Here is a 27,989-nt window from a genome sequence, read left to right on the forward strand (position 1 = left end):
GGGTGCAAAGTGAGACCCCAGCCAGCGAGGAAGCCAGGCCCACATGCTGATCTGCCCAGCTGTGCCCCAAGGCTGAGTAAAGGAGAGGACAGCCTTCACAGCACTCAGGGCCCTCAGGCCCCGGAAGGCTTTGTCAGCATCAGCAGGGGCTCTGCTCCGTCCACACCACCTTCTTCTGCTCATCTGCGATGGCCAGGCGGACACAGCCCAGCAGGATGTCCATGTCACTCCAGGCTTCGGGGGCCAGGCTGCTGTACAGGCAGGGGGCTCTGTCCAGCTCTCCCTCCTCCTGCCTGGCTGCCTCCAGGAGCTGTTCCTCCGAGGTGCCGAGCCGCTGCAGGCCTTTCCTGTGTGGCAGAGATGTGGGGCTTCAGGGCAGAGCAAGGTCACCTGGCTCCCCAGTAGAGAGCCAGAGGCATGACACCTGCCCAGACCCCCTGGATGCAGACAGTGACCCACCTGAGGGGACCTCATAAAGAAGCTAGGACTGAGCCAGGTGTGGTGGCACACACCTGTACTCCCAGCAGATTGGGAGGCTGTGGTAGGAGGATCACAAGTTCAAGCCCAGCCCTAGCAACTTAGGCCCTGAGCAACTTAGTGAGACCCTGTCTCTAAATACAATACTAAAAGGGCAGAGCTCAGTGATTGAGCACCTGGGGTTCAATCCCTGGTACCAAACAAACAAAAGCATATAGGCCTGGGCCCCAGAATAATTTCCACCGATGGGGGCAGTTGAGCGAGGGCAGGTGGCAGGTGCTCTCCTGGAGGAGGGCAGCTCGACCTTCATCCTGAGATTGTGGGACGAAGCACTCCAGGGCCAGGGCAGCCTGAGCTCTGGAAGCCCCTTAGCTGGCCCTGGAGGCACAGGCCTGGCTTCCTGAAGCTCAGTGCCCGTCCAGACTCCACTGCCAGCCCCCAGGGTGCACCTACTTGAGTTTCTTTGCATTCTTCTCATTGATGGCGACATGGATGATGATGGGGTAGATGTCCATGCGATGCAGGCCACGGACACTGTCCAACCGGATGTCCAGAAGGGCATGGGTGTTCTTTGGGGGAGTGGGAAGGAGGAGTCGAGTCAAGGTCGTGGGCCTCGGAGGAGGTATGAAGTGAAGCCTTGTGGTCTATGGGGGACGTCTTTTGTGCTAGAGCCTGCAGCCCGGGAGCATTTCGTCCCCATCTCACTCATGCATTGTTAAGTCCCCTGAGTCCAGGTAGCTGAGGATTCAGGAGTCGACTTGCCCAAGGTCTCCTGGACCTGGGTCCCTCCCACAGAGTACCCGGCTGGGGCTGTTCCCAGATCTCAGCCCAGGCGGGAGCTGCAGTGCCTGGAGCAGCCCCGGCCGGCCCCTACCTCCTCCATGAGGGACTCTACAGCTTGGCGTGTCACCCAGCAGCAGCCATGAGATTCCTGTCCTTCCTGGATGATGTCCCCTCTCTGGCTCCAGCTGTCATACTCCTCCTGGCTCAAGTACCCTGGAGGTGACATCAGGCAGGACCTTCACACACCTGACTGCACAGGGGTCCTCAGGGGGCCCACCAGCCAGCCTGAAAAGCTGGCTCTGAAGGGTGGCCCCTTCAGAGAGCTGGTCTTGCTCTTCCCACCAGGAGGAGTCTGTGCCAGACCTGGACACGGCAGGAGCACCACCAGGGTCGGGATGTGGGATGGGAGAGGTGGAAGATGATGGACAGACCAGGTGGATGAGCAGATAGATGTGTGCTTGAAGCTCCAAACCTACAAGTCCAGCTTCTTATGGCTGGACATCCCCTCAGCCCCTGAGATCCCCGTTTTTCATCCAGCGGCATTTGCAGCCACCACAGCTGGGGCAGGGCTCTGCTGTGACATCTAGCAGGAAGAGGCTGGGTGCTGCCAACGCCCTAGAACGCCCCCACGGTGGAGAACGACCCGGCCCCGGAGACCTGCTGTGCAGCTGAGCATGCCCAGGAGCAGCCCTCGAGCCCTCCTGAGTGGCTTGCCTTGCTTTGCCAGGCCCCAGTAAGGACAGCACCTGCCCTCTTCCTGGCCGCCCCTCCACCTGAGCCCTGGTCTGGGGCTGCCAGCCAGTCGGGCTCAGGGGCCCTTCCCCCGCTGCAGCTTTGCCAGCACCTCCACTGGCCCTGGGGTCCAGTGGTCCCTAAGACCCTCACTGGGCTCTGCTCTAGCTGCCTCCTATTCTGTTTTCAAGGTGGGCATCAAAGATGAAGCCCACCAGGTCTTTCCACTGACTGTCCCCTGGCCTCACCCGACCCGCCTTGCAGAGGTTCAGGCCTTGTGCCTTTGCACAGCCACCGGCTGCCGGGGGACTGGCGGCTCCCCACTGAAGCTGCCCAGTCCTGGCTCGCTCCGGCCCCTCCCACAGAATCCACCACACAGGACAATTTCTGTCTCTTTAAACACACGGTGTGTGGTCATTTGTTAGAGCAGTCCTAGGAAACTACACAGTAACCTGCGGCGCCTGCTTCCTCGAGAGCAGACCAGGCCTTTCTGGCAGGGCCAAGTGAGAGCGCACCTGCTGGGCACTTCTTAAACCCTTGGAGGAGGCAGAGCTTTTTGCTCAGGATCTTCCCGACCACCCTGGGCACCAGGAGCACGGGCCGGGGCCGGGCGGGCCTGTGGGGGTGCACCAGGCTGTAGGGTGCCAGGGTGAAGCAGCTCTCGGTCCAGAAGCACACGCTGGAGCAATCTGTGGAGGAGAGGGGTGGTGAGCGGGGCGCCAGGCCACGGCAGCCGGGAGCCCAGCACCTAGAGTAACGACCGCCTCCGTCTAGCACCACTGTGGTGCCTCCCCAGCCCCGCAGGGCATTTCCTTGATTCCAGGCTCAGCAAGAGTGGCTCAGGCCCTGACATCCTGTTGGACCCTCAAGGAGCACAGAGCAAGGGATTTTCTCCTTCCAGAGGATCTGGAAGAGCCCCGCCCCCTTCTCCAGGCCTGCCCCAGGGCTCTAGGTCCTCAGCCTGCCTCCTCCCCGGCCCTTCCATCGACTCCTGAGAAGCTTATGTTCTCTTCTGTCATCAACAGCCATCTTGTACTATGTACTGCAAGAAAGCTTCAGGGAGAAAATAAATCAAAAGTGGTTCTTCTTGCTCTAACTTCACTTCCGATGGTCTTCATTGTGCGATATTTCTTGCTCAGGGGTCTGTGCTAATCTGTCATGACCTTGTGCACACACTGATGGCTAAATGACCATCCCAGGGGCCACTGGTAGTTTCCAAGTTTTTACTATCCAGAGAGACAGCCGGGGATATGAGGGCGCCAGCCGCCTCTGGGGCGTTTCCCTGGGGCAGGTCATAGAGGAGGGCATGTAGGTTTGGAGGGCATTACGGATTCGTAGTTCAGGGGCATCCAGAAGGGCACGTAGACATCAAACAGCATTCTTAAAAAGCAGACCTAACCCCATAGCCTGAACGGGAGGCCTCGGCCTGAGCAAGCTGACCACCTGGCCACGCCAGCCAATAGCCCAGCTCCCAGGCCTCACCTTCCACCCTGCTGGGCTCCTGGCCCTCATCAAAGGACGAGCACAGGGGACCCTCCTTGGCCTTGTCCATGCTGACGATGCGCACCAGCTTCTGAGTTCCCCCAGAAGACTGCCAGGAGGGATGTGGGGGAGACAGGTAAGGAGGAGCGGCCAGCGCCACCAATGTGGGTGGGGCCCAGCCTCCCCAGCCCCACCACAGCACGCGCCCCCACCCCAAGCAGATCCAGTGTGGTCTGGCCGTCAGGCTGTGCCCACTGGGCAGGCAGGAGGGTCCCCAGGTAGATAGCCTCAAGCGGGGCTCTGCAAAAGGCAGAGGGAACAGAAGCGACCCCACACCCAGGCACTGCTGGTTCCAGGCAGGACCATCCAGCTGCTGTCGGGGACACGTGGGTGCTCAGCAGCCCACCAGTGCTGTGTGCAGAGAGCACACGACACTAGCCTCAGAGGAAAGGAGGGGGATGGAGGATGGGGAGATAGCAGGCAGACAGGGTGCCGGGCAGGCGAGCGGACCCTGCAAAGGTCTGGAAGTCCGGACACCGACGCTGCCCTGCCCAGAGCAGCCCACACCTGTCCCCAGGACCCCCGGCCAGCACCCCACCCCTCACAGCCACCTGGGGCCTCACTTTGCGGGCAGCCGTGCGCTGCTGGGTCATGTCCTGGATCAGGGCGATGAGCTGCTGCTGAGCCCTGCAGGGACAAGGAGAGCCCCTGCCCAGCTGCCGTGGCTGCCCTCACGTCCAGGAGCACCGGGCAGGAGAGGTGGCCCTGCTGCTGGGCTTCCGGCAGCCTTCACAGTTCCCAGGGCTTAGCAAAGACTCCAAAGCCTGGCCCACGCCCCCCGAGATGCTCACTCAGTGGTTCTGAGGTAGAACTGGGTACTCCGCGGGCAGCATGGCACTGAGAGCTGGAGTCAGAAATGCCCGTGGGCAGCCTCTCCCTGGCCTGCTGGGGCACTCGCAGTGGACGGGGCCAGGGGTGCTGGGCTGGAACGCCTCTGTGCCCGTGAGCCTCCTGAGTCCCCACAGGTCGCTCCTGGACAATGCCCGGGGGGAGGGGGAGCTTCCCCAGGACTGAGGGGTGGCCCTGGATGTAGGCCTTTGGGTCCTGGGAAAACCAGGGGACATGTGGCAAGGTGGGGACACTTTTGAGCCTCACAACTGGGCGTGGGGCGTGACTCGTGAGTGTGAAGGCCACCAGTGACCCAGCACCAAGTGCGAGTTGTGCCAACACTGGGTCTAGAGCGCTAGAATGACCCCAGGTCCCTCCTTGTCCAGGGAGAGGGCACTGTCAGCAGGAGACCCTCAGCGGTGGTCTTGGCAGGAGCCCTTCATGGAGTGTCCCTCCTCCCACCCTCTGCTCCTGAGCAGGGGCTGCAGGAGTATGCGTGTCATCCCACGGGCCTCTCTGGGGCGAACGGGCTTGGGACAGCTTCTCACCGCGGGTAGTTGGGGATGGCACCGTGCTCCCCGTCCTGCATGGTGCAGGGGTCTACGCGGTGGGCGTGCCAGCAGCCGGGGCCCTGGAACATGGTGTCTGTGACGTGCAGGACCTCATTGCAATGCACCTGCAGCTCCCCCTGCCCCTTCGCCTGTATGGCCAGGTTGACCCGGATGTAGAAGGAATCTCCCGAGGTCACCACTTTGGCCTCCAGGTCCTGGACCAGCTTCTTATAACCTGATAAAAGAGGATGAGAGGGACTGATGAGCTCAGGCTCCTGAGCCTACACACAAGGAAGGTTCTAGAATGTCAAAGTAGGGTAGAAACAAGGGCCCTCCCCCAGTGTCTGGAAAGACAATCTGTACTAGAGTCAGTGGAGGGGGGCAGCTGTCTTAGGACCCCAGGGACTCAGGGCACAGCTGGCTGAGCAGCCCTGGCTCTGGGGGGCCTGGGTGCCAGGCTGTGGCACAGCCATGGGCCTAAGGACAGGGACAGGGCTGGGTGGATGAGCAGGAGTGAAGGGGCAGCACCGTACCCTCAGTGTTGACCTTCACCGACAGGCAGCAGAAGCCCCCCACCCTCCGGAGGAGCCCCACCGCCTGCTCCAGAGTTGTGCTCTCCAGGGTGGCCTTGAAGGAGGGCTCCGTCGCCCCGTGATCCACCTGAGGGGCAGTGCCAGGGTCAGTACTTTGGACCAGGATTCTGTGGTCACATTCTGAGTCCAGGAAAGCTGGGGCAGGTGCTTGGGGCAGGTGTGGTGCAGCCCTGGAGAGCGACCCTCTGACCTCCCCAACTGCCCATGAGCCTCGGCCAAACACAGCCACAGCACTGGAGCCTCGTGGCAGGCTGTGCAGCAGGACAGGGAGGCGGGCCTCGAAGCTGCGTGGACGGTGGATCCTGAGGGTCATCCCCCAACCCAGCCCCTTGCCGCTGAAGCCAAGGTCTTTGTGATAGGCAGTTTCCTCTCTTGAAAAATAGACCTCCATTCTAGAACATTCTGGAGTGTCCCAGACGTGGGCTTCTCAGCCTTGAGACTCCTCACTAGGGGCTCATCCACTCTGTCCTGGGTTGTCCTGAGCACTGTGGGTGTTGGGCAGCATCCCCGGTCCTGATATCTCAATGGGAGGGCTCCCCTCTGCCTTCCCCATGGGTGAAGACCCACACCCTGGGGCCTCCACTGCCCACTTCACTCGTGGGTCACCTTTCGGAGAATGGGCATCTTTTTGCTATGAGATAAAAAGTAAGCAATGTCTTAGGCCATTAGGACTGAGCTGTCCCAAAAGACACCACGACTGTCCAGTGCCAGAGGGTCTCAGTGGCTTTGACCACCCAGCCGGTGGCTGGGACTCCTAGGACTGTGGAAATGTCACTGAGACCTTCTGCCAGGGGTGGAGTGAAGGATCCCAGTGGCATCCTACTAGGAGCCGGCTAGGCGACCATCCAAGCTGAGACCCTTTGCTGTGGATGCCCTGTGGCAAAGGCTCCAGGACGCTCCTGCCCAGGGCACTGGCCCACCCTGTCTGGCCCCTCTCTGTGGCCCACAGTGAGCCTGGGGAAGGGGTGTGGCCTGATTTGCATGTTTCTTGGTGCTTTTTTAATACTTGAAGTTTAATAATTCTTCTTTTAAGGTCACATCAAATTCACCCTCCCTGCCCTGCACACACTGGATCAGCACGTTTACGTTCTCTTCTGGTTTGTGCATTTACAATAAAGAAAAGTTTTAGGAAAATGCATTTTAGAAAACTGTGGAGGCAGGAGGATCACAAGTTCAAGGCCAGCTTCAGCAACTTAGCAAGACCTGTCTCTAAATAAAATACTGAAAAGGGCTGGGGATGTGGCTCAGTGGTCAAGCACCCCTGGGTTCAATTCCCAGTACCAAAAAAAAAAAAAGATCCTTGTTTGGGGCTGGGGCGCAGCTCAGTGGTGGAGTGCTTGCCTAGCACACAAGGGTCTAGGCTCAATCCCCAGCCCCGAAGGGGAAAAAAGACCCCTGTTCAGAACTGCCCCCCGTGTCCCTTCTCGCCTGTCCTGGAGAAGGACCAGTTTTCGAGCTCCAGGTTTCCCAGAGGCCGGGCTCCAAGAGGGGTGCTGGCCATCCCGCCCCAACCTCACCTAGAGATGAGGGCGGCACCCGCACCCGCGTGGCAGAGCTGCGGATCTACTTGCATCGCACCCACCCCACCATGACCGGCAGGAGGCTGGCAGCTGGCAGGGCCTCGCCTACTCTCACCATCACAATCTGGGTGCCCGGGCGCAAGGCCATCTCATCCGCTGCTGAGCCTGGAGTGACCCGGTGGATGAAGATGCCCGTGTGGTTTCCACCGATGACGCTGATCTGCTCCAGCAGTGCATGTCCCTGGAAGGCCAGCACTGTGACCTGGCTCAGGATCTTGCGGGCCAGCCTCCGCCGCACAGGGACAAGGCTGCAGTGGACAGATGTGGAGCTCAGTGCTGCCCGGGGCAGGGGCAGGCAAGGCCGTTTCCCCATTGCACCCCCTCAGCCCCAGCATCTGGAATTCTCCCCCACTATGACCCTGTCTCCCTGGAAAGGCTGTCACCTTCCCACGGTGAGAGGACATGGTCACGCTGGGCTCTTGCAAATCCTGGCTTTGGTTCCCCAGTTGGCAGAGGGTCCCCGGGAGCTGCTCACCTTTCAGGGCTGTCCAGGCTCCTGGAGGACAGCTGGGGGCTGCCCTCAGGCTGGGGAAGGTCTGGGAGGAAAGTGGGAACTTAGCAGCCACACCTCAGCATCCCCACTGCTGACCCCGCTGACCTGTGTGGCCTCAGCCCTCCCGCCGGCCTCGGCGCCCCTCGTGGCCCCCCTTTGCTGAGGTTGGACTTTCTCTTCCTCCTGCTCTGCCTCTGTGCTTCCTCTGATCTTCCCTAGCATTGCACTGACAGCTGCTCCTGTCATCTCGGGAGGTCTGCCCGAGTTGCCAACATCTCTGAAGATGGGGACATTTCTCCCAGAACCTGGATTTCTATTTTGCTTAAAAATCAAACCTGGCATGACACTGGCTGGACCTGCCTGTCCATTGGGGCCTTTCTGCACGACTGCAGTCTGGCACTTGCCAGGGGCCAGCTGGCCTGGGCAGGCCTCCACCTTGGGAGCTCGAGGACTTGATGTCCCCTGGCTCCCAAGCTCCCGCATTTGACTTTTCAGCCTGTGACCAGAGGCTGTTCCCGGAGGTTTAAGTCTGCTACTCACCCTGCAAACAGCTGGCGCGAACCAGCGGAGACCTAATGGCTGTCAGCCATAGGAGCCTCTGCCCAGCTCAAGGCAAAAATCCATTCATGATTGCATAAAAAGCCAGATTAAATCAATCATATGTACTCTGGATGGTCTGGGGTCGAGGCCACCAAGAGTATATGTAATTGGGGCATGATGCAGATTCCTGACAGAAGCAAAGCAGAGGAACGCGCCCCTCCCGGCCAGGGCCTCACAGCCAGCCTGTTTGCCTCTGCTGGGCCGTCTCAGTTTGCCACTCTCACAAATAAAGACATGTTTGGGCCTGTAAGGTGAAGGTTTCTGTTACCCAGACCCACAGAACCACAAGGCCACCTGTGCAAAACAGTGTGGGGCGCTCACGTCCCCTGGTGGCTGCAGACGGGAGCTAAGCACTACTGGGTGGGGAGCCAGGTAAGGTTATTCCCAAGTGCCCACAGACTTGAGAAGGAGAAGGGACCAGTCTCATCACAAACATGAGGAATAAGCCCCAGGAGAATCATGAGCCTCAGAGACCCATTCCCAAGAGGGAGGATGCTCCCAGCAGGTGGGTCCAGACTGCAGGCGTCCCTGCCGGGAGCAGCTAGGAACCAAAGCCAGTTTTCTCCTGATCACCTGGGAGGTCAGGAGTAGATCAGTGGGGACACGCATGTCTGTGGTTATCTGAACACATGCTGAGCCGGACAGGGCTGTGAATATCTCCCCTGGACTCTAGATGAGGCACAGAGGCCCCAGTGAACAGAGAGCAGCTGGGCTTTGGTCCGAGTGGCCAGGCAGTGTGGACAAGGCTGAGGTCAAGCTCACCCCCATCTGCCAGTCCTGGGGTGGCCTCATGTGTGGCCCTGCAGCTCAGCCCGTGGCCTGGGAGGGGCGATGCCACAGAGGTCAAAGAGGGCGAGCGCACTCACCTGCCCTGTCCAGGGTCACATGATCCAGGTCTGTGCCATCTCCCTTAGCCCCTGGAGGGGCTCCTGGGTCCACCTCCAAGATTCCCCGGAAGCCTCTGGGAAGCACAAGGAGCCGCTCGGGTATGTCACCCACTCTGGAGCCTAGAGGCTACAGCCCTTTCCCAAGCCACAGTGTCCATGCCCAGATGGTTCAGGGTCTAGCTCAATGTCCCCTTTGAGCTGGACCCCACGGCTGCCTCCCCTCTTACTTTAAAGACTCGGGGTCTTCCCGGAAGTCCTCTGTCACTCTTTTATACAGGGACTGCTGGCTGGGAGGCACAGGGCTGCTGGAGCGGAAGCTGTCCACGAGTTCCCGGCTGGACGTCGCGTCCAGGTCCCACCAGAGCTGGGCCTGGAGGTGGGCCATGGAGGGCGGCAGCACAAGAGCCGGCGAGGGAGGGAAAGGAGAGAGCACATCGCGGTCACGGGGAGGAAGGGTAAGCACGTGGAGGTCGCGGTCCTCGAACAGATCTCTGCGGCTGCTGTGTGCTTAGTGTCACTGGGCTCTTGGGTGCCTCTTGGTGCATCCTGTCCCATCTTGTGTGAAAAGCAACCAAGGCCCAGGGAGGCGGAGTTGCTGCTGGTGAGGGCGGAGCGGGGCCTCCTGGAGAGGGGCTTTCAGAGCAGCTGGGAGGCTGGGAGGACACCGGTGGACAGAGTGGCTCTGAATTCACTTTCTGAGAATTCCCTGAGCACCTACTATGCACCAGGCCCTTTGCCCGTGTCAACGTACCCCTGAAGATAGGTGTTGCCCCTGGGGTAGGGGAGCAAAGGGCAAATGCAGACAGTGAGGGAGGGTGCCGCAGCAGGGTGTGGGCAACCTGGGCAGGGTGGGGAAGCCCTGGCAGACTTCCTGGAGGAAGTGACAGAGGAGCCAGATGGGTGGGCCTGGGGGTGTGGCACATTCCAGGCAGAGCAGCAGAGCTAAGGCACTGGAGGGACCCAGAGGAAGCTGAGAGCGGGTCCCTGGACCATCAGATCATAGGTGCAGGAGGGAGGGAGCCAGTTCTGAGAGGGGAGGTTCCCCACTTCCCAGTCCCTCCCATGGCTGCCCAGGAACGTGCTACACCTGGGGCCGGGAGGGCTTTCAACAGGGCCAAGCGTGCTCCAGCCCAGCTTGGGACTGAAAAGGGCTGGGGATGTGGCTCAGTGGTGAGCCTGGAACCAGGCCAAGACTCCAGGCCGTGGAGTCCTGGCCTGGAACGTGGAGCTGCCCCTGCTTTGTGGGTTCAGGGTTCTGGGGGGACGCCTGGCTTCCCATAACTCTCCAGGAGATTGGCCAGCAGGTGGGCCTAAGCAACTTGCCCTCTGGGGTGCAGGACAGTGCCAGATGCTCCCTGCTGGGATCATCCAGGAAGGAGACACCAGGCCTGCCCGCCACAGTGGTCGAAGGGCTCTGCTCCCTCTGGTCTCCTGTCCTCATTCCAGCTCCTGATAGCCCTTAGCAGGGGCGCCTCGGCCTCACCCTGGGTGTCCTAGACCCACATGCCCCTACAGTGAGACCACCCCTTGGCTTTGCCAGAAGATGTGAGCAGATGCTGGGGACCTGAAGTTCCAGAGATCGAAGTGGGTCAGACACCCAGGAGCCTTCTGTGCCAAATAGAGCTGCACCCCCAGGTTCACGTCCACTGGTGACCTGTGAATGTGCCCTTATTTGGGACTAGGATCTTTGCAGGAAATTGAGCCACGGTGGAGTCAGACTGGATCAGAGTGGGCCCTGAATCCCACAGGACTGGGTCTCTGTGCTATAGTTTGGATCTGCAATGTCCCCTGGAGGCCTGGCCCCAGCCTGTGGTGCTGCTAGAGGTGGTGGAACCTTTAGGAGGTGCGGCCTGGAGGGGGGAAGCTAGGTTACTGGGGCGAGCCCTCAAGGGCCCTTTCTCCCTCGCTGCTTCCTGGCCACTCCCAGGTAAGCGGCTTTGCTCCACCACACGCCCCCTGCCACAGTGTGCTGCCTCTCCACAGGCCCCACAAGAGCCAAGCAACCGTGGACGGAACCTCGAAACTGAGCCAAAATAAACCTTTCCTCCATTAAGCTGATTATGTCAGGCATTTTCTTGCAGCATTAGAAAGCTGACTAACTCATGTTCTCAAAAAGGGAAATTTGGACCCAGAGGTGCAGCAGGGCACAACACAGGGAGATGAAGGCAGAGCCTGGAGTGATGGGGTCACCCACCAAGGAGGCCAGGAGCCACCAGGAGCTTGGAGAGGCAGGAAGGACCTCCCCTAGAGCTATCAGGAGGGCAGCCCTGCTGACACCCTTTGCTTCTGGATTTCTGCCTTCGGAACCGTGAGGGAATTGATTCTCACTGATGGCAACTCTCCCAGGGGTACTGACCTCTCCTCATGTGTGGGGAAGCCCTTGGTTCAGATGGAAGAGGCCAGGGCCAAGCGTGCTGGAAGAGCCGGGTGGCTGGGGAACCACTTACCTCGGTGGGACAGCTGCCCTCGACCCCCGGGCACACAGCATGCATCCGCACGAGCCGCTGCTTCCCCCGCGGGCAGGGCTCCCTGGCCTCTGCTTCCTGCTTGGGGCCAGAGGGGCTCATCAATACAGGAAGGCTACCTGGGGCTCCAGTGGGTCATTACACCGCAGTCTTCTCTCATAGGCTTCCAGGGAAACAATGACGTCCCTGTCTTCGGGGCCGGGGACCCCAGCAGCACAGGAGTCAACCACCCAGAAGACTAGAGAAGTGGCATCTGGTGACTTTTAGAGAATGCATGTATAGACGTGCATTTATATAAATGTATGATACAATTGTATATATATGTTTATTCATACTTCACACAGAAATTCGGGGGTGAGGGGGGTGCCTTTCAGTGACAGAGCACTTGCCTAGCATGATCAGGTATCTGGGTTCTCTCCAACACCACGAAAAACAAGAACAAAGGAGTGAAAAAAAAAAAGAAAGAAAGAAAGAAAGAAAGAAAACTGAAGGGGAAACCAAACTCCACACCTGGAAGCAGCATAATCTGCCTTTTGGGGTCTGTCCTTTTCCATAGCTGAGCATCTAACCTAGTTGGGGTGAGGAGGAAGAGCCACCCACTCTCCACCTGGGAGAGAAGCTCCCACCGTGACCCCTCCCGGCACCTCTGCTGAGTCTCCCAGCCCCAGGGTGCCTGGCAGTACTGCCCGCAGACCCTGGCCAGAGGGCTCTGTTCTCTGGGACCAGAGCGGCCTCTGCTACTTGCTCCAGGACACGACTCCGACATTTTGGAAAGTCGTCTATGCACGGCTGCCCACATGGTCTCTGGGCCACTTCCACCCTGCACACCACTCTACATGGCCCGGAACCTTCTGTCTGCCCTCCCCTTCTACATCTTGTGGATATTTTCAGAAAAGGAGATGCAGTGGAGGCTGGGCATGCCTATGGGCATGGTCAAGACACCACGGCCCTACCTGCGTGTGGGAACCAGCGGGCAGGCAGAGTCAGCACTGGACAGCCTGCCAGGGCTGCTGTGGCCCTGCCTGGGCTCCAGCTCCTCTTCCCCAGCTCCCTTCCTGCCACCTACAAGCCACCCCCAAACCAGCTCCTGGCCATGGAGGACTCACCCCTGTGATGGGCTCGGCCTGCAGCTTACAGAGCTGGGTGCGCAGCTCACAGACCTGGGCGGTCAGCTCGAAGACTCTTCTGCGGAGGGCGTCCTTCTCCGTCAGGCTCTGAGAAATGGCCAGCTGGGCTCTGTCCCTCGCGGAGTATGCCTGTGGGCCAAACAGGACAGACAGGGTGGACAGTCAGGGAGCTGAGCCAATGAGCCAAGGGGGCCTCAGCCAGAGAAAGCACCGTTGCTGGTGGGCATCTCCTGCCAACTCAGCCAGCAGGCAGCAGTGGGAGCTCGGGAGACGCGTGTGCAGCCCACTTCCTTCACGTACCGTGCGGGTTTAAGGAGAGCCACCATTTGGGGTGGACTTTCTCCATGTCCTGTGCCAGGAATGAAGCAGGGTGTGTGGTGGCACACTGCAGAGGTGGCGAGTGAGGAGACCTGGTGTGGACCGAGGAAAGGGACCCTCAGTCCGGAACCAGCCTCCATCCAGGACAGGTGGAGGCCGAGAGTGTCCCCTGAACAGCAGCCTCTGCCTCACCCAGATTCAGAGTGGGGCTGCGGAGGTGGCAGGGCTCCTGATCTGGGCCAGCAAGGAGGGAGGGTGGGCACGTGCGTCTTGGCCCAGCCCCAGGGGTACCTGGTCGCGCTCCTTCTGCAGCTCGGCCACCTGGCCCTGCAGGGTGCTCATCTTCTCCCTGTACAGCTCACAGTCCACCTGTGTCTTCCGGAACTGCAGCAGCGTCTGCTCCTTCTCCTCCCAGTACTGGACAGAGGGGACAGGGCCGTGGAGGTCAGTGGCTCTGAGGGCCCGGGTGGGGGGAGGGCAGGGAGCCAGGGGACAGGGGGTCCCACGGGTGAGGTGGGTGGATTCACGCTGTTTCTGCAGGGTGGGTTTGGGTTGCGGCCCGGAGCCTGCTGTCCTGAGCTCAGGCACCAGCTTGTCACATGCAGGGTGTTTTGCTTGACGTTATGATTTCCCCCCACCCCGCCTCACCCTCTCCCTCTCCTCCTCCCTGCTCTCCCCTCCATTGAATCCCTGGCTCGATCTCCGGTCCCCCTAAATCCTCGAACTCCTGCTGGACTTCCGTCGCTTGTCTGCTGGCCATAGTGTGGGCGTGACCTGGCTCTGCCCAAGCAACAGACGGAAGGTGCCAGCAAATTGGACAAGCACAGCTAGCCTGCTTGGCAAGGATGAGGGAGCCCTGCCTGCGGACACAGGGTGGCCCTGCCTGTCCCAGGAGGGCGGCTGCGGTGTCACCTGCTTCTGCTGCCTCTCCGCGGCTGCTGCCCGCTCCCGTAGCGAATGGATGCGGTCCACCAGCTCCTGCTTGCTCTCCAGGGCCTCGTCCAGGTTCTGCTCCAGAATGTCCCTCTCCGCCTGGTGCAGAGAGAGGTCAGCCAAGCCCGACTTCCCAGAGGCCCTGGCTGGGGAAACAGGCCCCCGGCCCAGACCTCTAGGCCAGGGGTGTGGAGTGGGCTGTCTCCCTGTTACGGCCACTGGGCAGGAAGGGCCCCAGGCACACGTGGGAAAGGAGTCAGAGAGTCAAGGAGGCTGGGTGCGTCTTGGACAACGACTTCCTTAAGTCACTTCGACCCTTTCCTTCAACACGTCTAACATGCCTGAAGGAGGGCAGAGGCCTCCCTGTATATTGGGGATTGGACCCAGGGGTGTTCAACCTCCAAACCGCATCCCTGGCCCTTTTTAAAAAAAATGTCGTTAGCTCTTGATGGACTTCGACTTTGTTCATTTATTTATATGCGACGCTAAGGATCAAACCCAGTGCCTCACACACGCCAGGCCAGGGCTCCACCACTGAGCCCCAGCCCTTTTTTGTATTTTATTTTGAGACAGGGTCTCCCTGAGTTGCTGAGTGCCTTGCTGTTGCTGAGGCTGGCTTTGAATTCACAATCCTCCTGCCTCAGCCTCCTGAGCCACTGAGATTACAGGAGTGAGCCCTGAGCCTGGCTAAGTACCTGCTCTTTGAAAGGAATCAGAGAGAAGGAGTATAAGGGTCTGCATAACTCGTGACACCAGTTCATCCGCGCCCCATCACCCCTGCTCTCCTGTGCGGCCGAGGGCAGGGTGGCCGAGTGACCCAGTGCTGCACGGGCAGAGCGTTTCCTTTCACTGACCCTCTTTCTTTTTTTGGAACCCAGGATTGAACCCAGGGGTGCTCTACCACTGAGCCACATCCCAGCCCTTCTTATTTTTTATTCTGAAACAGGGTCTTTCTAAGTTGCTGAGGCTGGCCTCAGCCTTGCGATCCTCGTGCCTCAGCCTTCCAGCCGCTAGGATTACAGGGGTGCATCACCGTGCCGGCTCTTTCCTGAGCCTCAGAGCTAACCCCTCCTTTGTGACCGGCTCAGTCGACTCCAAAGCAATATGGGAGCAGTGAGCCAGGGAGCAGGACCAGGAGGTTCCAATAGCCTTGCATCCGGGGAAGGAGGAAGGAAGCAGAGAGAAGGTGGCGGAGAGCGGTATGGCTGGGGCATAGCCCTCATTCAGCGCAGCAGGCCCTGGGCCCAACCCCACACCACACACACACCACACACACACCACACACACACCACACACATGCACACACCACACACACACCCCCCCACACACCCACCACACACACGCGCGCGCGCACACAGTGGGTGGACGCTGACTCTCGTCTCCCGCCTTCCTTGGCCTCACCTTAGCGAAGCCACCAGCTGATGCCGAGGACGCCCCCCACTAGTGCCCAGGGGGCGTGGCCGACCCTGCCGAGGGACGGAGCCTACCAGGCTGAACGTCAGCGAGCGCAGTTTCTCATTCTCCTCCCTCAGGAGGGTCAGCTCCTCACTGCCAGCCTCCAGGTCGCTGGCCATCTTCAGGGACCTCTCTCGAAATTCCCGCTCACAGGACGACACCAGGTGCACCCGCTGCAGCTCCTGCTGGGCCAGGTACAGCTGTCCAGGGAGCGGAGGGCACTGGTGAGCAGCGGTCCAGGGCAGGAGCGCGGGCTCCTCCAGCGCCCTGTCGTCCAGGACGCTGTTCACACACAGGGTCCCCGTCGGGAAGGCTCGGAAAGTGAAGGGGACACCCCAGGGTGTGGAGCAGGGTGACGCGCCTGGCCAAGGCCGTTGGAAGAGGGACCCAGTCTGTGCCAACAGCGGTGCATGAGCCAGAGAGGGAGGCACCCCCCGGTCAGGAGCCAAGCCTGGTGGTCACCTGGCTACCATCATGGCCTCGGCCGGGACAAGTCAACCAGCATCGGGATGCCCGCTGCTGCCCAAGAGCCCCCCAGGTGGCCTGTGGGTCGCAGTGGTAAGAAAGCAATGGCGACCTGCCATGCAGGAGGTGGCGGCACCTGACCGGAGGGCCAGTGGCAGCCCCTGAGGGGTGGTGGGCAGTACATCTCCAGGCCATGCCCCAGGGTGGCCAGCCGAGGTACAGAGGGGAAGCCGAAGACAGACCCCAACCCTATCATGGCAGGGTTTGGACTCTCCCAGAGGGCGGAAGGGTCCAGGCTGGAGGAGTCTGAAGGGACCCGACGACCACCTGCCCCTGGCTGGAGGGAAATGCCGCGAGGGGCCCAGGCGGGCCAAGGATGACGTGGGGACGCGGTGGGTCGGGTCGGAAGCGTGGATGGATGCGATGACAGAAATGATCACTGCGCCGTGGTGATGCAGGGAAACGCCTGTTTGTAGGAGACACACCTCGGAGTCTGGGGATGGAGGGCCGGAGTCCTGCGCGGGGGTTCAGCGACTGAAGGCGGTGTGCGTGAGTGCGTGCAGTGTGGACAGAGGGGAGGTGTGGACGGAAGGGCACGGGGTATTTCTGTACTGCTTTTCTTTTTAGTTGGACACAACACCTTTATGTTATTTTCATGTGGTGCTGAGGATGGAACCCGGGGCCTCACGCGTGCTAGGTGAGTGCTCTACCACTGAGCCCCAGCCCCAGCCCAGGTACTATTTTAACTGTGATTGTTTTTTTTTTTTTTTTTTTGAGAATATATTTGAAAAAATTAAAATTCAAAACTTAAAGCAAACACACAGGGGCTTGGCTTAGCTCAATGGTAGAGCACGTGCTTTGCATGCTTAGGTTGGATCCCTAGCACTGAAACAAAACAACAGGAAGCAAAAAAGAAGGCCAAAATCACAAGGATGAGCCTCAATATTGAAAGAGCACTTACAAGTCAATAAGAGGACAATCTCCCCAACAGAAAAAGAGCCAAAGGCACTGCCCCACCTCGGAGCCAGCAGAGGACAAACCAGGGGCTAGAGATGTCACCAGCAGTGGGTTGAGGTGGGTCTTCTAATGTGGAGCCCAGAATACCCAGACCTGGCCCAGATGCTGTGGCAGGCAGTTCACGCCACCATCCAGGCCATGGGGAATTATAGGGCCAGGCAGGCTTGTTGCTGCATGGGCTCTGCACAGCATCTCAGGCGGCCACTAGGGAGAGGTGGGATCAGCTTCCTGAAGGGGCCCCAGCCAAGGGTCTGAGGCAGGGACGTGCGCACAAGGAAGAGGTCTCCAGGCAGGCAGACGGACATGTGCAGAGGCCCTGGGGTGGTCAGGCTGGGCCCGCCCCCCGCAGCGCAGGTGTCCCCATACCTCCTCCTGCAGGGTGCGGGCACGTGAGGTGGCCAGCTCCTTCTCCTGCAGGGCATTGCTGTAGTGCAGCGAGAGGCTCAGCATCTCATCCTTCAGCTTCAGCGCCTCGTGGAAGTGGGCGCTGAGCTCCCGCTTCATGCGGCTGTGGTCAGCTTCCAGCTGGCTCAGGCCCTGGGCACGGGCCTCGGCCAGGCCCAGGCGCTCCTGCAGCTGCCGGCACTGCCGCAACAGAGCCTCCCTCTGGGCCTTCTCCTGGGCCAGCTCCTCCTGCAGGCTGCCGATGGCCCCCGCCAGACACTCGGTCAGCTTGGACGTCTCCATGAGGCCTGCAGGGGTGGGGGCAGGGGCTGCACTGCCATCTCACCCCTCCGTCTCCAGCCTCCAGAGCCTTTGCATCCCGCCACAGACCCTGGTGCGGGCGCACGGCCCTAACCTGTTTGTCATAAAAGCTTCCAGGCCTCAACAGACTTGCGTTTTGGTTACGTAAAGGCGCCGTGTGATTCTGGTGCAGAGTGCCCCCTCGGCTTCCCGTGGGAGCCTGCTCCTCAGACCCGACGCCCCTCATTAGCTGCGCTGTGCTCAGAGCTAACTCATCTCAGTTCCTCCCTAGGAAAACGCGAAGGCTAGAAATCTGCACAACAGAACTCTAGAATAATGGCCTACAGGAAGAGCTGGTTCGTGCTCACTGTCCCAAGTCGCGGGAGGCCTGCTGTTTTGAGAGCTCCAGGGAAGCCCCAAATCACTCTGTGAAGGGAAACGACCATTTCTCCCCTGCTGGCCCCGCCTTCACTTGGACAGTGTGCCAGGTGCCTCAGGCTCTGCTTCCCTCTGCCTCTGAAAGTGGACCCCTTCTGAGACCTGCGGCCCAGGACAGCGCTGTCTCACTGGACTCAGAAAGGCTGGCCTGCCCCAGGGCCTTTACGGTGCTGGGTGGTTGAAGAGGGGCCCTGTAGAGCCCAGGGTCCAGGGTGTCCTTTTGCTGCCCACCCCCAGCACACCGAGTAGGGGTGCAGGATCCAGGCCAGGGCCCTCCACCCAGGGGAAAGTGGGGGTGGCCTGGGACGGCGGTGGGAAGGGGGAGCGCCCACCCCCCGGCGCAGGCCTGCTCTCACCACTGAAGTTGCTAACGTCCACGTCGGGCTGCAGGCCCGTGACCAGGGTGTAGACATCGGGGTTGTGGAACTTCAGGCTCTCCAGGAAGGCGATGGCCCCGTTCTTCCCTCGGGTCTTCAGCAAGTCCAGCAGGTGCCCTTGGGGAGAGTGGTCTCTTAGCTACCCAGACTCAGGCTTCCCTCGGGGAGTGCTGGAGGGGCCGACCCAGCAGGTGTGGCAGTCAGGGGTGAGGCCGTTCTCTGGGACCCGGGAGAGACGCGCCCTCACTGTTTACGGGCTCTTCTTGAGTGGGGAACCTACTCATTTTGTCACAACTCGACCCCACGCAGCGTGCGAAGGCCACGTCCACTTTGATAGAGCAGCTAGCAAGGCGACCCCAGTGCTCTGCCCAGGGCTGGGCTCACAGGGCACAGACATCACCCATGTGCCCGAGAGCCGTGGGCCCCAAACCAGGCCCAAATCTCCTATTCCTCAATTGGAATCAGTAGCTTGGATCCATCTGTAAACCACCAGGTACAAACACCATAAGTCGCCAGCTACCACACGTGGCCTGGTTTAATGGCGAGGCTTTGCCATGAGTGCCTCATCAACAGTGACTCGTTCAGTAACGACCTTCCACGGTAACGCCATTAGTTCCCCCATTTGGGGACGAATGGACACAGCCAGTCAGACCATCAGAGTTGGCTCCAAAGACATTCATGGGGTTCAATAGCGCACCCCAAGAGACCTGAGATCTTCTCATGTGAATTTCTTTGGAAAAAAGGGTCTGCAGATGTAACTAAGTCAGAGATCCTGACGTTAAGACCAACCCCCTCGATCAGGTAGGCCTGAAGTCGAGGGACAAGTATTCTTAGAAGGGACCCAAGAAGACAGGACGCAGAGAAAGACCCGTGTGAGTGGGGAGCAGAGGCTGGAGTGATGAGCCACAGGCCAGGGACACCTGGAGTCACAAAGGCTAGAGGAGGAGTCGGGGTCCTTCCCTAGAGCCCCGGCCGGAGCAGGAGCCCCGCACCTGGTGTTGGGCAGACACGTCACTCGCGTGTGTCTGTGGGTCTTTCCTGGTGCTGGGGTTGAAGCCGGCCTCGACCCCTCAGGCATGTGCCCCACCACTGAAATCCACCACCACCCCTTTGCCAGTTATTTTTGTTGTTGTTTTGTTTGGCACTGGGGAGGGCTCTGAACTACACCCTAGTCCTTTTTATGTTTTATTTTGTCCAGGCTGGCCTTGAACTTGGGACCCTCCTGCCTCAGCCTCCCGAGTTGCTGGGATGGCAGGCACCCAGCCCGTTGCTACTGTTTTAAGCCACTGTGTTTGTGACTTGTTGGGTGGCCCTAGGGAACTAACAGTGTTCCCGAAGTCTGCAACTCCAGTCCCTTGGTGTTGTGCAGCCCTGGGCTCCCGCCCTACGGGGGGGCTTTGGGCCAGGCTCTGGCTCCGGCTGGGCAAGTGGAGCCCGGCTGGAGTCTGGGGCTGGGGCGCAGGCTCACCCACTCTCATGGCGCTGTTGGTGAAGCGGGGGCTGTGCAGGACCTCCTCCTCGTCCAGTTGGCCCAGCACCTTGGCCTGGCGCAGGTAGGGGGTGAGGCGGCTGGGGCAGATGCTGCGCACGATCTTGTAGCGGTGGCTCTCCATCATCTCCCACAGCGTCTCCTCATCCAGAGCCGTCAGCGTGGAGTCTGTGCGGCACAGCTCGGCCATGCCGGCCGGCTGCCAGGAGCCTGGAAGGGGCGCAAGGAGGCGGAATCAAAGAACTGACTTCAGGGCTGCAGGAGGACTCTGCCGCGTGGTGGGAAGGGACAGCTCCGAGAGGATGGACGGCAAGTTCCAGGCCTGCTCAGCAAGGCCCCGTCTCAAAATAGAAATTAAAAAGGGCCGGAGGCGCAGCGCAGTGGTAGAGCGCCCCTGGGTTCAGTCCCCAGCACCACAAATGCAAAACTGAGAATAAAAAGGCCCCGTGACTGTGGAGGCGAGCGGGGAGCCAGGGGCTCAAGCCAGGGCTGAGCAAGGATCACTCCAGAAGCCCAAGGGCAGCAGGGGCTCTTCCCAGGAGCCCTGCCCACGTTTGGATCTTAGACCTCCAGAACGGTCAGAGAATAAAGAAGTCTGTTGATTCTAGCTGCCCAGCGTAGGGTCCCTGTTACAGCAGCCCCAGGAGCTAGGGCAGGGATACAAATTGCAGGAGAGCACCACGGAACAGGCTGAGAAAAAAGACCAGAGACCTGGGGGTGCACAGGCGTCAAACCGTGAAGAAGCAGAGGAAATAGCAGGAGAGACCAGTTCCTGGAGCGGATCCAGGTAGGCTCCACTGCTGGCCCCACACGCCCGGGGCTATCTGCACAAAGTGCACCCAACAAGCCCCTGTTCAAGCCCCTGAAGGCGGCTGTCCAGGCGACTGTGGACCAGCTGAGAACATGTGGCCCAGAGGTGGCTGCCCAGCCCTCCAGGAACACACCCTGGGTGTCCAGGTTTTTAGGTGAGCTGGGTCCACAGCTGTGTCCCCACCAGGGTCTCTGCCTGCCCACCCTGCAGTGGCTCAGGTCAGTCCATTAATCCAAATAAATAACCTAAGGACGGTTCTAAACTGCGCACTAGTTCAAGCATGTACACAAGGTCCTGCAAAGGATGTGACTGAAATTTGAACCCACCATGCAGATTCCACGCTGTGACTTTGCACATCAGACTTCTGCTTAGAGGGAATGAACAGGACTTGGAGCACCTTTTGCTAAGAGCACAGACTCTTGGCCAGGGCCTGCCAAGGTAAAAACTGCATCTTTGCCCCCATCTGCCTCTGGCTCCTTTGCTCTGGGTTGCCTTGGATTCCAGGAACGACGGGTCTAATGTCTCCTGGTGAACCAAAGCTGTAGGCGAGGCTCCCTCCAGGGAGACCAGGATCACCCCGTCCACAGCTGACCGTGCTCCTGCCTGGCCAGCTCATCTGCCGCACCTGGCAGCACTGGTCAGCACCTGAAGGTAGGGTGGAAACTGGTCCCCTAGGACGAGTGGCCGGGCCCAGTGTGCTGGGGCCCCAGAGTCGGCCTCTGGCCTAGGGCCGGAGCAACAGGGACGTGTGCTAAGGACAGAGCTATGCCTTTCTCGTTATTGTGGTTCTCATGGTTCCTTTCCCCTCCCCTCCTACCCAGAGGGACCTGTGGAGAATCACTTTCCATTTAGAACATCACTCTCTACAGGTGGGAGTGTCTGCCAAGGATGCCTGACATGTTCTGAAACTGCGAGGCATAGTCCACATCTTCACTGTTAACTCTCTTGCATAAATTGTATCATATACATGGAACATTATGTTCTACCTGTTTTTGAGGTTTATCTGTCTTGCCTGTGTGTGGAGCTTGGGATGTAACCCAGGGCCTCAGGCAAGACTGCACCCCAGCCCGAGGCGGGTCATGCTGTCAACCGCGGCTCCTCAGGAAGAGGCCCATTCTGACCGATGGCCTCTCTGACTGATTTGTTTTTCCCTTCTGAGTTCTCCTGAGCCACTCTTCTGCGGTCACTTTGGACTCAGGAACAACAAGGGTCATAGATAAACATCTTCTGACTGGAGGCAAAGCTATTTCCAGGCAAACGTAACTTTCTTTTTTGGGGGTGTATGGGGGGACTAGGAATTGAAGCCGGGGGTGCTCCACCCTGAGCCACATGCCCAGCCCTTTTTACTTTTTATTTTGAGACAGGGCCTCACTAAGTTGCTGAGGCTGGCTTTGATCTCACAAGGCTCCTGGCTCAGCCTCTGAAGCAGCTGGGATTATAGGTGTGAGAAGCCACACACATTAACGTTCTTATCATGCAAAGCCCAGCCTGACCAATCCTGAAATCATGATCAGCAGGCCCAACCAAGATTACCCCATCTGCCAGCCATGCACCCCCACCTATTCAAATCCCCACCCTTTCTATAAAACCTCAACGACCTCGAGCCCCAGAAGCCAGGGCCGAGCTCTCCTGGTGTAGCTGCCCTGATATAAGCTCTTCCTGCCTCCATCACCACTAGTGACTCTGGTTGGCATCTTGGGATGGGTGGCCAGTTTAGTCCACGGGGACCCCCAGAGCTGTGGCCTCTGCCCTGAAACTCCAGAGACATGTTCACTCTGTTCCTGTTTAAACGGAACCTGGATTCAATGACACGAGGGGACCAGCTGGCTTAGCAGTGCTCCTGTGGGTGGACACGGGGCCGCATCAGCTCTCCTCTAGCACAGTGCTGTGCTGACCACCTTCGTGCATCTCTGGGCGCAGCAGAGAGCATTTCCCAGATCCATGATTTCCAGTGTTTGACTCATGTTTGGAATGACAGGCTGGACCAGCTGGAGCCAAATGCCAACAGGACAGGACTGCGCCCTGAGCGTACTTGGAAATCAGACAGCCCAGCCCTTGCCATCTAAGGTGGACAAGGGCGGTTGAGCCCTGCCTCTGTGAGCAGCCGGCGGTGCATCCCAGGAGCCTGGGCTGCAGCAGGTACTCACCCGACGGGCCGGGATCCGCGTCTGCAGGAGCTCCGGGCAGTGGGATGGGGTCTGACTCACCCCTGCAGCCAAGGTCCCCAAGCCCTGGGCCAGGCATGCTGCTGCTGGCTCCCTTCTCTACAGGCTGCTGAGGGGATAGGTCTGAGCAGGAAGGGCCCGAAACCAAACAGTGCCAGATAACACTGCGACAGCCCTGCCGAGCCACCTGACCTGCTCCAAAAACCAAAGTTCAGGCACCAGAGACTAACACAGCGGGGAGAAAAAGAGACAGTGCCAGGCGCCACGGGCCCTGGCACTCTCCCCCAGCACGCACCAGCCCCTCGGTTCCATCCCAAGTACCACACACACACACAAAAGTAAACTGTGCTCCAGGAGTTCACAGAGGGATCCCTGCCATGGCTTCCTCAGCCGCTGAGCAGGCAGAAGCAGGCTTCCAGACTGAGTCTGAGCTTTGAACCCTGAAACTCTCAGGAGGATCGACAGGCGCGGCCCTGACCAGTGTCGAAAGGCCCGCCTGGGGCCAGTTCCTCCTAACACCTCCCCCAAGCCTCTTCCACCAGGGAAGACGGGCTGGAAAGGGAAGTGGGTGGCAAAGGGCCCAGGAAGCAGGCCAAGGCTGCGGGAGTGCCAACAGAGGCAGGGCAGAGAAGAAGATGAGTGGAACCTCCGGAGACAAGAGGAAGGACCAGAAATACACCTGAAGTCTGAAAACCTGTTCTGAAGTTCCTCAGACCTCAGTTCCCAAGCCAGTTCTCTCAGGCCGTCACTCCCGAGTTTATGGGAAATCTATGAATCTTCACTCTCAGTCTTATTATTGTAAGTTCACTCGTTTATGAAAATGACCTTGTGCAGTACTCACTAGCCTACATGATAAACAGATTAAGCAAAGAAATGCAACATTTTAAGAAAACCGTAATCCAGGCTACTTTCCGATGTCATTTCCTGACCAGCCCATGGAAAACACCTTCACCTAAGGATCCTGAGAACAAGCAGACCACCACCCACCGAGCGTCCTGTGAGCATAGACTCATGCCTCCCCTTGCTCACCAAGTTTCCTTTAAGAGAAGAGCTGAGAACCCTAAAGCATCCCTCATGTGGAGACGGCCCACATTCGTCCTCCAAGGTACCTGCTGCCCCAACACAGCTTTGCTATGCCTCCAGATGATGTGTCCTTAAATTCATTTCTGCGACATTTGCAAAATCCCCACTCATCCTGGGTTGAGGTCCCCATCTCCGTCAGACCTCCCCCTGCCACAGCCACAGGCCGAGCTGGAGAGCAGCTCCATCCTGTTTCCTCTGGGGAATAGCAGGTCTGTGTTATTGAACTAGCTGGGTCGTGTTCCCGGGCCACCAGCGGCTGCGAGCACAGCCTCATCTGGGAATAGGCCTTGGCAGATGTCACCAAGCTGAGGTCGACCGTGACCCAAAGACTGGTGTCCTTCCAAGAAGAGGAGGGCAGACACAGACACAGGAAGAGGAACAGGTGACCACAGGGCAGAGATGGGAGGGATGCTAGCCCACGCCAGGGGTCACAAGTGCCTTCTGCCATACGGAAGCTGCTAGAAGGCTCAGACAGATGCTCTCCTGGAACTCTCTGGGGAAGCATGACCCTGCCAGCCTCCAGAATTATGAGCCAATAAATTCCTGCAGTTTGAAGCCACCCAGTTCACAGTAAATTCTCATGACAGCCACAGGAGACATAAATAGGGCAAAAGGGATGTGGAAACAGGCCAAGTCCTGCAGGGCCCCTCCTCCATTGCCAGGGAGCCCCAGCAAGCTCCTGTGATCTCTACTGGCAGAGTTTGCCACCTGGAGTTTGACTCTCTAAATCAGAATGGCCTGCTCCGCGTCAGGACCAGAGTCCAGGGAAGAATGGAAATAGGTACGTTGCACTTGTTTACAAAAAATATTCACATTTTCCAGAATATGACCGCAGAGCAGCAAGCCCAGTGCAGACTCTGGACTCTGAACAGAGGCCACACACAGAGAGGCCGGCCCCGTTGTGATTGGCAGCTGGTCTCCAGGACCTCAGCATCTATCAGGGTGGTAGCTAGAGGATGTGGGATGGTTTTCTTTAGTCCGGAAACTGGTGCGTGTCTGTGTGCACTGGGAACCCCTAGGCTGTACATCCTAAAGGGGAGTCGTGAGTTTTGAGAACTATAGTCAATAAAAGTGTTTAAACAGGTCCCACGGTAATTGGTGGCCCCACCTACCCCCCTGGCCAGGATACAGAGGGGGGCAGTGAGGAGGTCCCTGTGGTGACCGGGGCCAGCCCTGGGCAAGCACAGCCAGTGAGACACCCACCTCTTCTTTGGTTTCCCTTCCCTTCCCAGGCCTGCATCCACCACAGCCACACCTGGCTGTCCAGTGTCCAGCTGAGCCGGTCCCCTCTCTTCCAGCTCCCGTCCTCAAGACCTGGCACTGCCCGCTGCCCCTCATGGCCTTGCTCCTCATTCCAGGATCTGGGAGCTCCCAGGAACGCCTCCTGGCTCCTGGCAGATGGGGGTTCCCCTGGTTGCACACTGGTTGGTGACAGCAGAGGCAGGGTGAGTGTAGCCGCCTCCCTGGGTCAAGCTCAGGTCGAGTCAAGTGCCACACCAAGGACTAGTACAAGGGACGACAGAACTGTGAGTCAGTCACGGAAACGCCCCAGTTCCCGGCAAAACTCACCGAAAAGTGTTTTAAAAAAAGTTTACAAAGACACACACACACACACACACACACACACACACACAGTGGGGTGTGGGGAGAAACAGAGAGAAACGGCTCTCTGCCTAACACTTCCGTGAGGGCAGAAGGCAGCCAGTGCAGTGTGGGTGGGACCAGAGCCTCCTCACCTGCCCACCTGCAGGCGGCTCACCTGGGAGCTCAGTGCCAGCCCTCCTACCCCGCTCACCCTCTGTCCTCCGCAGGGAGTCCTCAGCAGAGGGGAGGGCTGGCACAGTGGCAGGTGACCTGTGGGGCCCAGGGTGGTGCTGGCCCCAGGGGGACAGCCCAGTCCCACAGCCCAGAAGCGTCAGACCAACACCTCTGAGACTCCACCCTGGTGGGAATTCAAGTCCTCAGGCCCCATACAAAGGTCCTCCACCATGGCAAAGTGAAAGGCTGGGAGGGACAGGAAGCCGACAGGGTGGGCGGGATGCCTCTCCAAACTTCATGGGGGCTTGGGATGCTGTATGCGTCTCTGATTTGCCAAGGTTTTCATCGTCTCTGATCTAAACTTTCGTGGGAATTTAGAAGAACTCAGGGTTCTTCCACGTGAAGCATTTATACTGCATTTAGTGGTCCTGTTAAATCACAGGCACACTATGACAGGTGGACTGGGTGCTGGGGACTGTGCCTCAGGGTAGTTAGTAACCACGTCCCCCTTCCTCCCAGAAATGAAACTTGGTCTGGGTGGCAAGGGGCCACAGGAGAGGGGACCCCCAGGTGTCAGAGGTTGCCAGTGGGAAGGGCTCCTTCCCTGCTTTCCCCTTTGCCCCGGAGGAGGCGCCATCCTTCAGAGTGCAGGCTCACGGGAGGGCGGGAGGACAGGCGCCAGCCGAGGCAGTTCTGTGAAAGCCAAGGGGTAGGGGGCAGGGGGCAGAAGGCAGACTGGACTGGGCCAGGCCTGCCACCATCAGAGGTGACCTGGTCTTACTCTGGGGCAGGAGCCCTTAACTGTCCATGTAATAAAGAGGAGCAGAGCACCTTCATGGAATTTCGACATTTCCTCCCAAATCTCTCATGCGATGCCCATTTAAACAGGTGCCCAAGCCTCAGAAGCGATGGGAAATGTGGGTGTCCCTAACTGACCTTTTCAGCCAGGGTCAGTGATCCTGTGATTAAGTTAGTGTCAAAGAACCCGTGGCTTCCAAACCAGGATTGGCAGAATGCTTCTTTCTTTTTGTGGTGCTGGGGATTGGAACCCAGGGCCTTGTGCTTGCAAGGCAAGCACTCTACCAACTGAGCCATATCCCCAGCCCCAGAATGTTTCTTTTTCGCGATGCGCCCTCAGGCCTACTCCCCAGCCTCACCGGGTCCCTACCCAAGGGCCGGGCTCCAGCCTGCAGATGGGAGTGGGGCAGCTCCAGACACCGGGTCTCCCCGGAGGCTGAGGACAGGAACTGCTGGCATGTGAGCCCTGAGGGTAGGTGAGGGCTTATGGGGACTGTGGGCTAGGAAGTGTTCTGGAACCCTGCGGCTGCATGTGGGTGAGGACACACGTCGGTACAGACAAGCACTGGCCCTTCCAGTCCAGTCTGGGAGGAACGGGGCAACTTACCCTGGGTCCCCAGATGGCAGTTTAGAAAGTGGGAGTGAATTTGTCACTTGCTTCCAGTTTAAATAGGGGTTAGCATTAGCAGGAAAGAAACTCAATCCGGAGCTCTAGGGGGTTCCCAGCTCCACGGGGTCCCCTCTCATCCTGGGCAGTTCCGGAGCAGCCTGTGGGCACTGGTCCCGTACATCCGAGTGGCAGGTCCTGTGACTGGACCCTCCCTGATAACATTCTTCTCAGACCCACTTTCCTCTCTTGCCTGGAAAGCCAGGAGGAGAAAGCGCTGGTGCGCTCGCATGTACACACACACACGCGCGCACACACACACACACACACACACACCCTTCTGGACTCCAAGACAGGGAGAAATTTATTGGGAAAAGGTTAGGGGAACTGATGGCCTATGAATGTGGTGGACCAGGCAGATGGTCCCCAGGCACAGAAGGGAGGGCGCTACCTTGCTCCCCTCGGCTCAAATCCCGCACCCGTGTGCCAGGGAACATCTGACTGGGCCTCCCCTGCCTCGCCGCCAGGGCTGCCCTGCTCTCTGAACACTTGGTTGGCCGCCTCCCTCCCCTTCTTCCGTCTTGAGCAGCAGTGTGGAGGACGGCCCAGAGTCCCCTCCTGTCCCAGGCTGTGCTGCCAAGTAGGGGAGCTTAGCAGCCAGAGAACGTTCCACCACTTAACCAAGCACCATGGGACAAGCTGATTTCTTCTATGAGGATAAGCGGCCCCCCTCGCCCCCGGGCCCCTGGGGTCCCGTCCTGACCCGCTGCCACTCCCCTGGTCTCCTGACCTCTTCTCGATGGGCAGACCCGGCGCACTCTCCCTCCTCTCCCCAGCAGCTCTGAAGGAGGAGAGTCTCAGGCTGGCTGAGCAGCAGCGGATGAGCAGGTTTGGCGGCAGGTTGTCCAGGCTCTGCCTACAGAGGCAGCCTTA

The 27,989-nt window shown here is 59.2% G+C and overlaps 1 protein-coding gene across 7 annotated transcripts; it reads right to left on the reverse strand.

The window, feature by feature from the left end:
* Positions 1–2: 2 nt before the first annotated feature.
* On the reverse strand, positions 3–27,989 carry CARD14 (caspase recruitment domain family member 14). 7 transcript variants are annotated; one of them, XM_079134910.1, is made up of 21 exons: positions 27,847–27,989; positions 19,814–20,044; positions 18,325–18,462; positions 17,213–17,538; positions 15,397–15,564; positions 13,889–14,008; positions 13,268–13,393; positions 12,638–12,787; positions 11,514–11,609; positions 9,294–9,436; positions 9,046–9,140; positions 7,562–7,622; positions 7,142–7,334; positions 5,447–5,573; positions 4,911–5,148; positions 4,098–4,161; positions 3,475–3,583; positions 2,508–2,681; positions 1,352–1,473; positions 931–1,046; positions 3–347 (listed from the first exon to the last, which is right to left on the reverse strand). In XM_079134910.1, exons 2-21 carry the CDS (start codon positions 20,022–20,024, stop codon positions 140–142), a joined length of 2,985 nt encoding a protein of 994 aa, XP_078991036.1. In that variant the 5' UTR covers positions 20,025–20,044; positions 27,847–27,989; the 3' UTR covers positions 3–139. The 7 variants fall into 7 exon arrangements, 6 of the variants coding, with proteins under 6 accessions (XP_078991036.1, XP_078991035.1, XP_078991037.1 ...); XM_079134909.1 differs by lacking the exon at positions 27,847–27,989 and adding an exon at positions 22,793–23,449; XM_079134911.1 differs by lacking the exons at positions 2,508–2,681; positions 27,847–27,989 and adding an exon at positions 22,793–23,452.

The sequence above is a fragment of the Sciurus vulgaris genome, assembly GCF_902686455.1.
Source record: "Sciurus vulgaris genome assembly, chromosome: 3".
In the NCBI taxonomy this organism is placed as follows: domain Eukaryota; kingdom Metazoa; phylum Chordata; class Mammalia; order Rodentia; family Sciuridae; genus Sciurus; species Sciurus vulgaris.

Coding starts and splice junctions, on each gene's coding strand:
- CARD14 (XM_079134909.1), bottom strand. CDS start 22,889: ATGCCTGGCCCAGGGCTTGGGGACCTTGGCTGCAGGGGTGAGTCAGAC. Junction 18,463..19,813: donor CAACAGCGCCATGAGAGTGG/GTGAGCCTGCGC, acceptor ACTCTCCCCAAG/GGCACCTGCTGGACTTGCTG. Junction 9,141..9,293: donor GAAGACCCCGAGTCTTTAAA/GTAAGAGGGGAG, acceptor TGTGCTTCCCAG/AGGCTTCCGGGGAATCTTGG.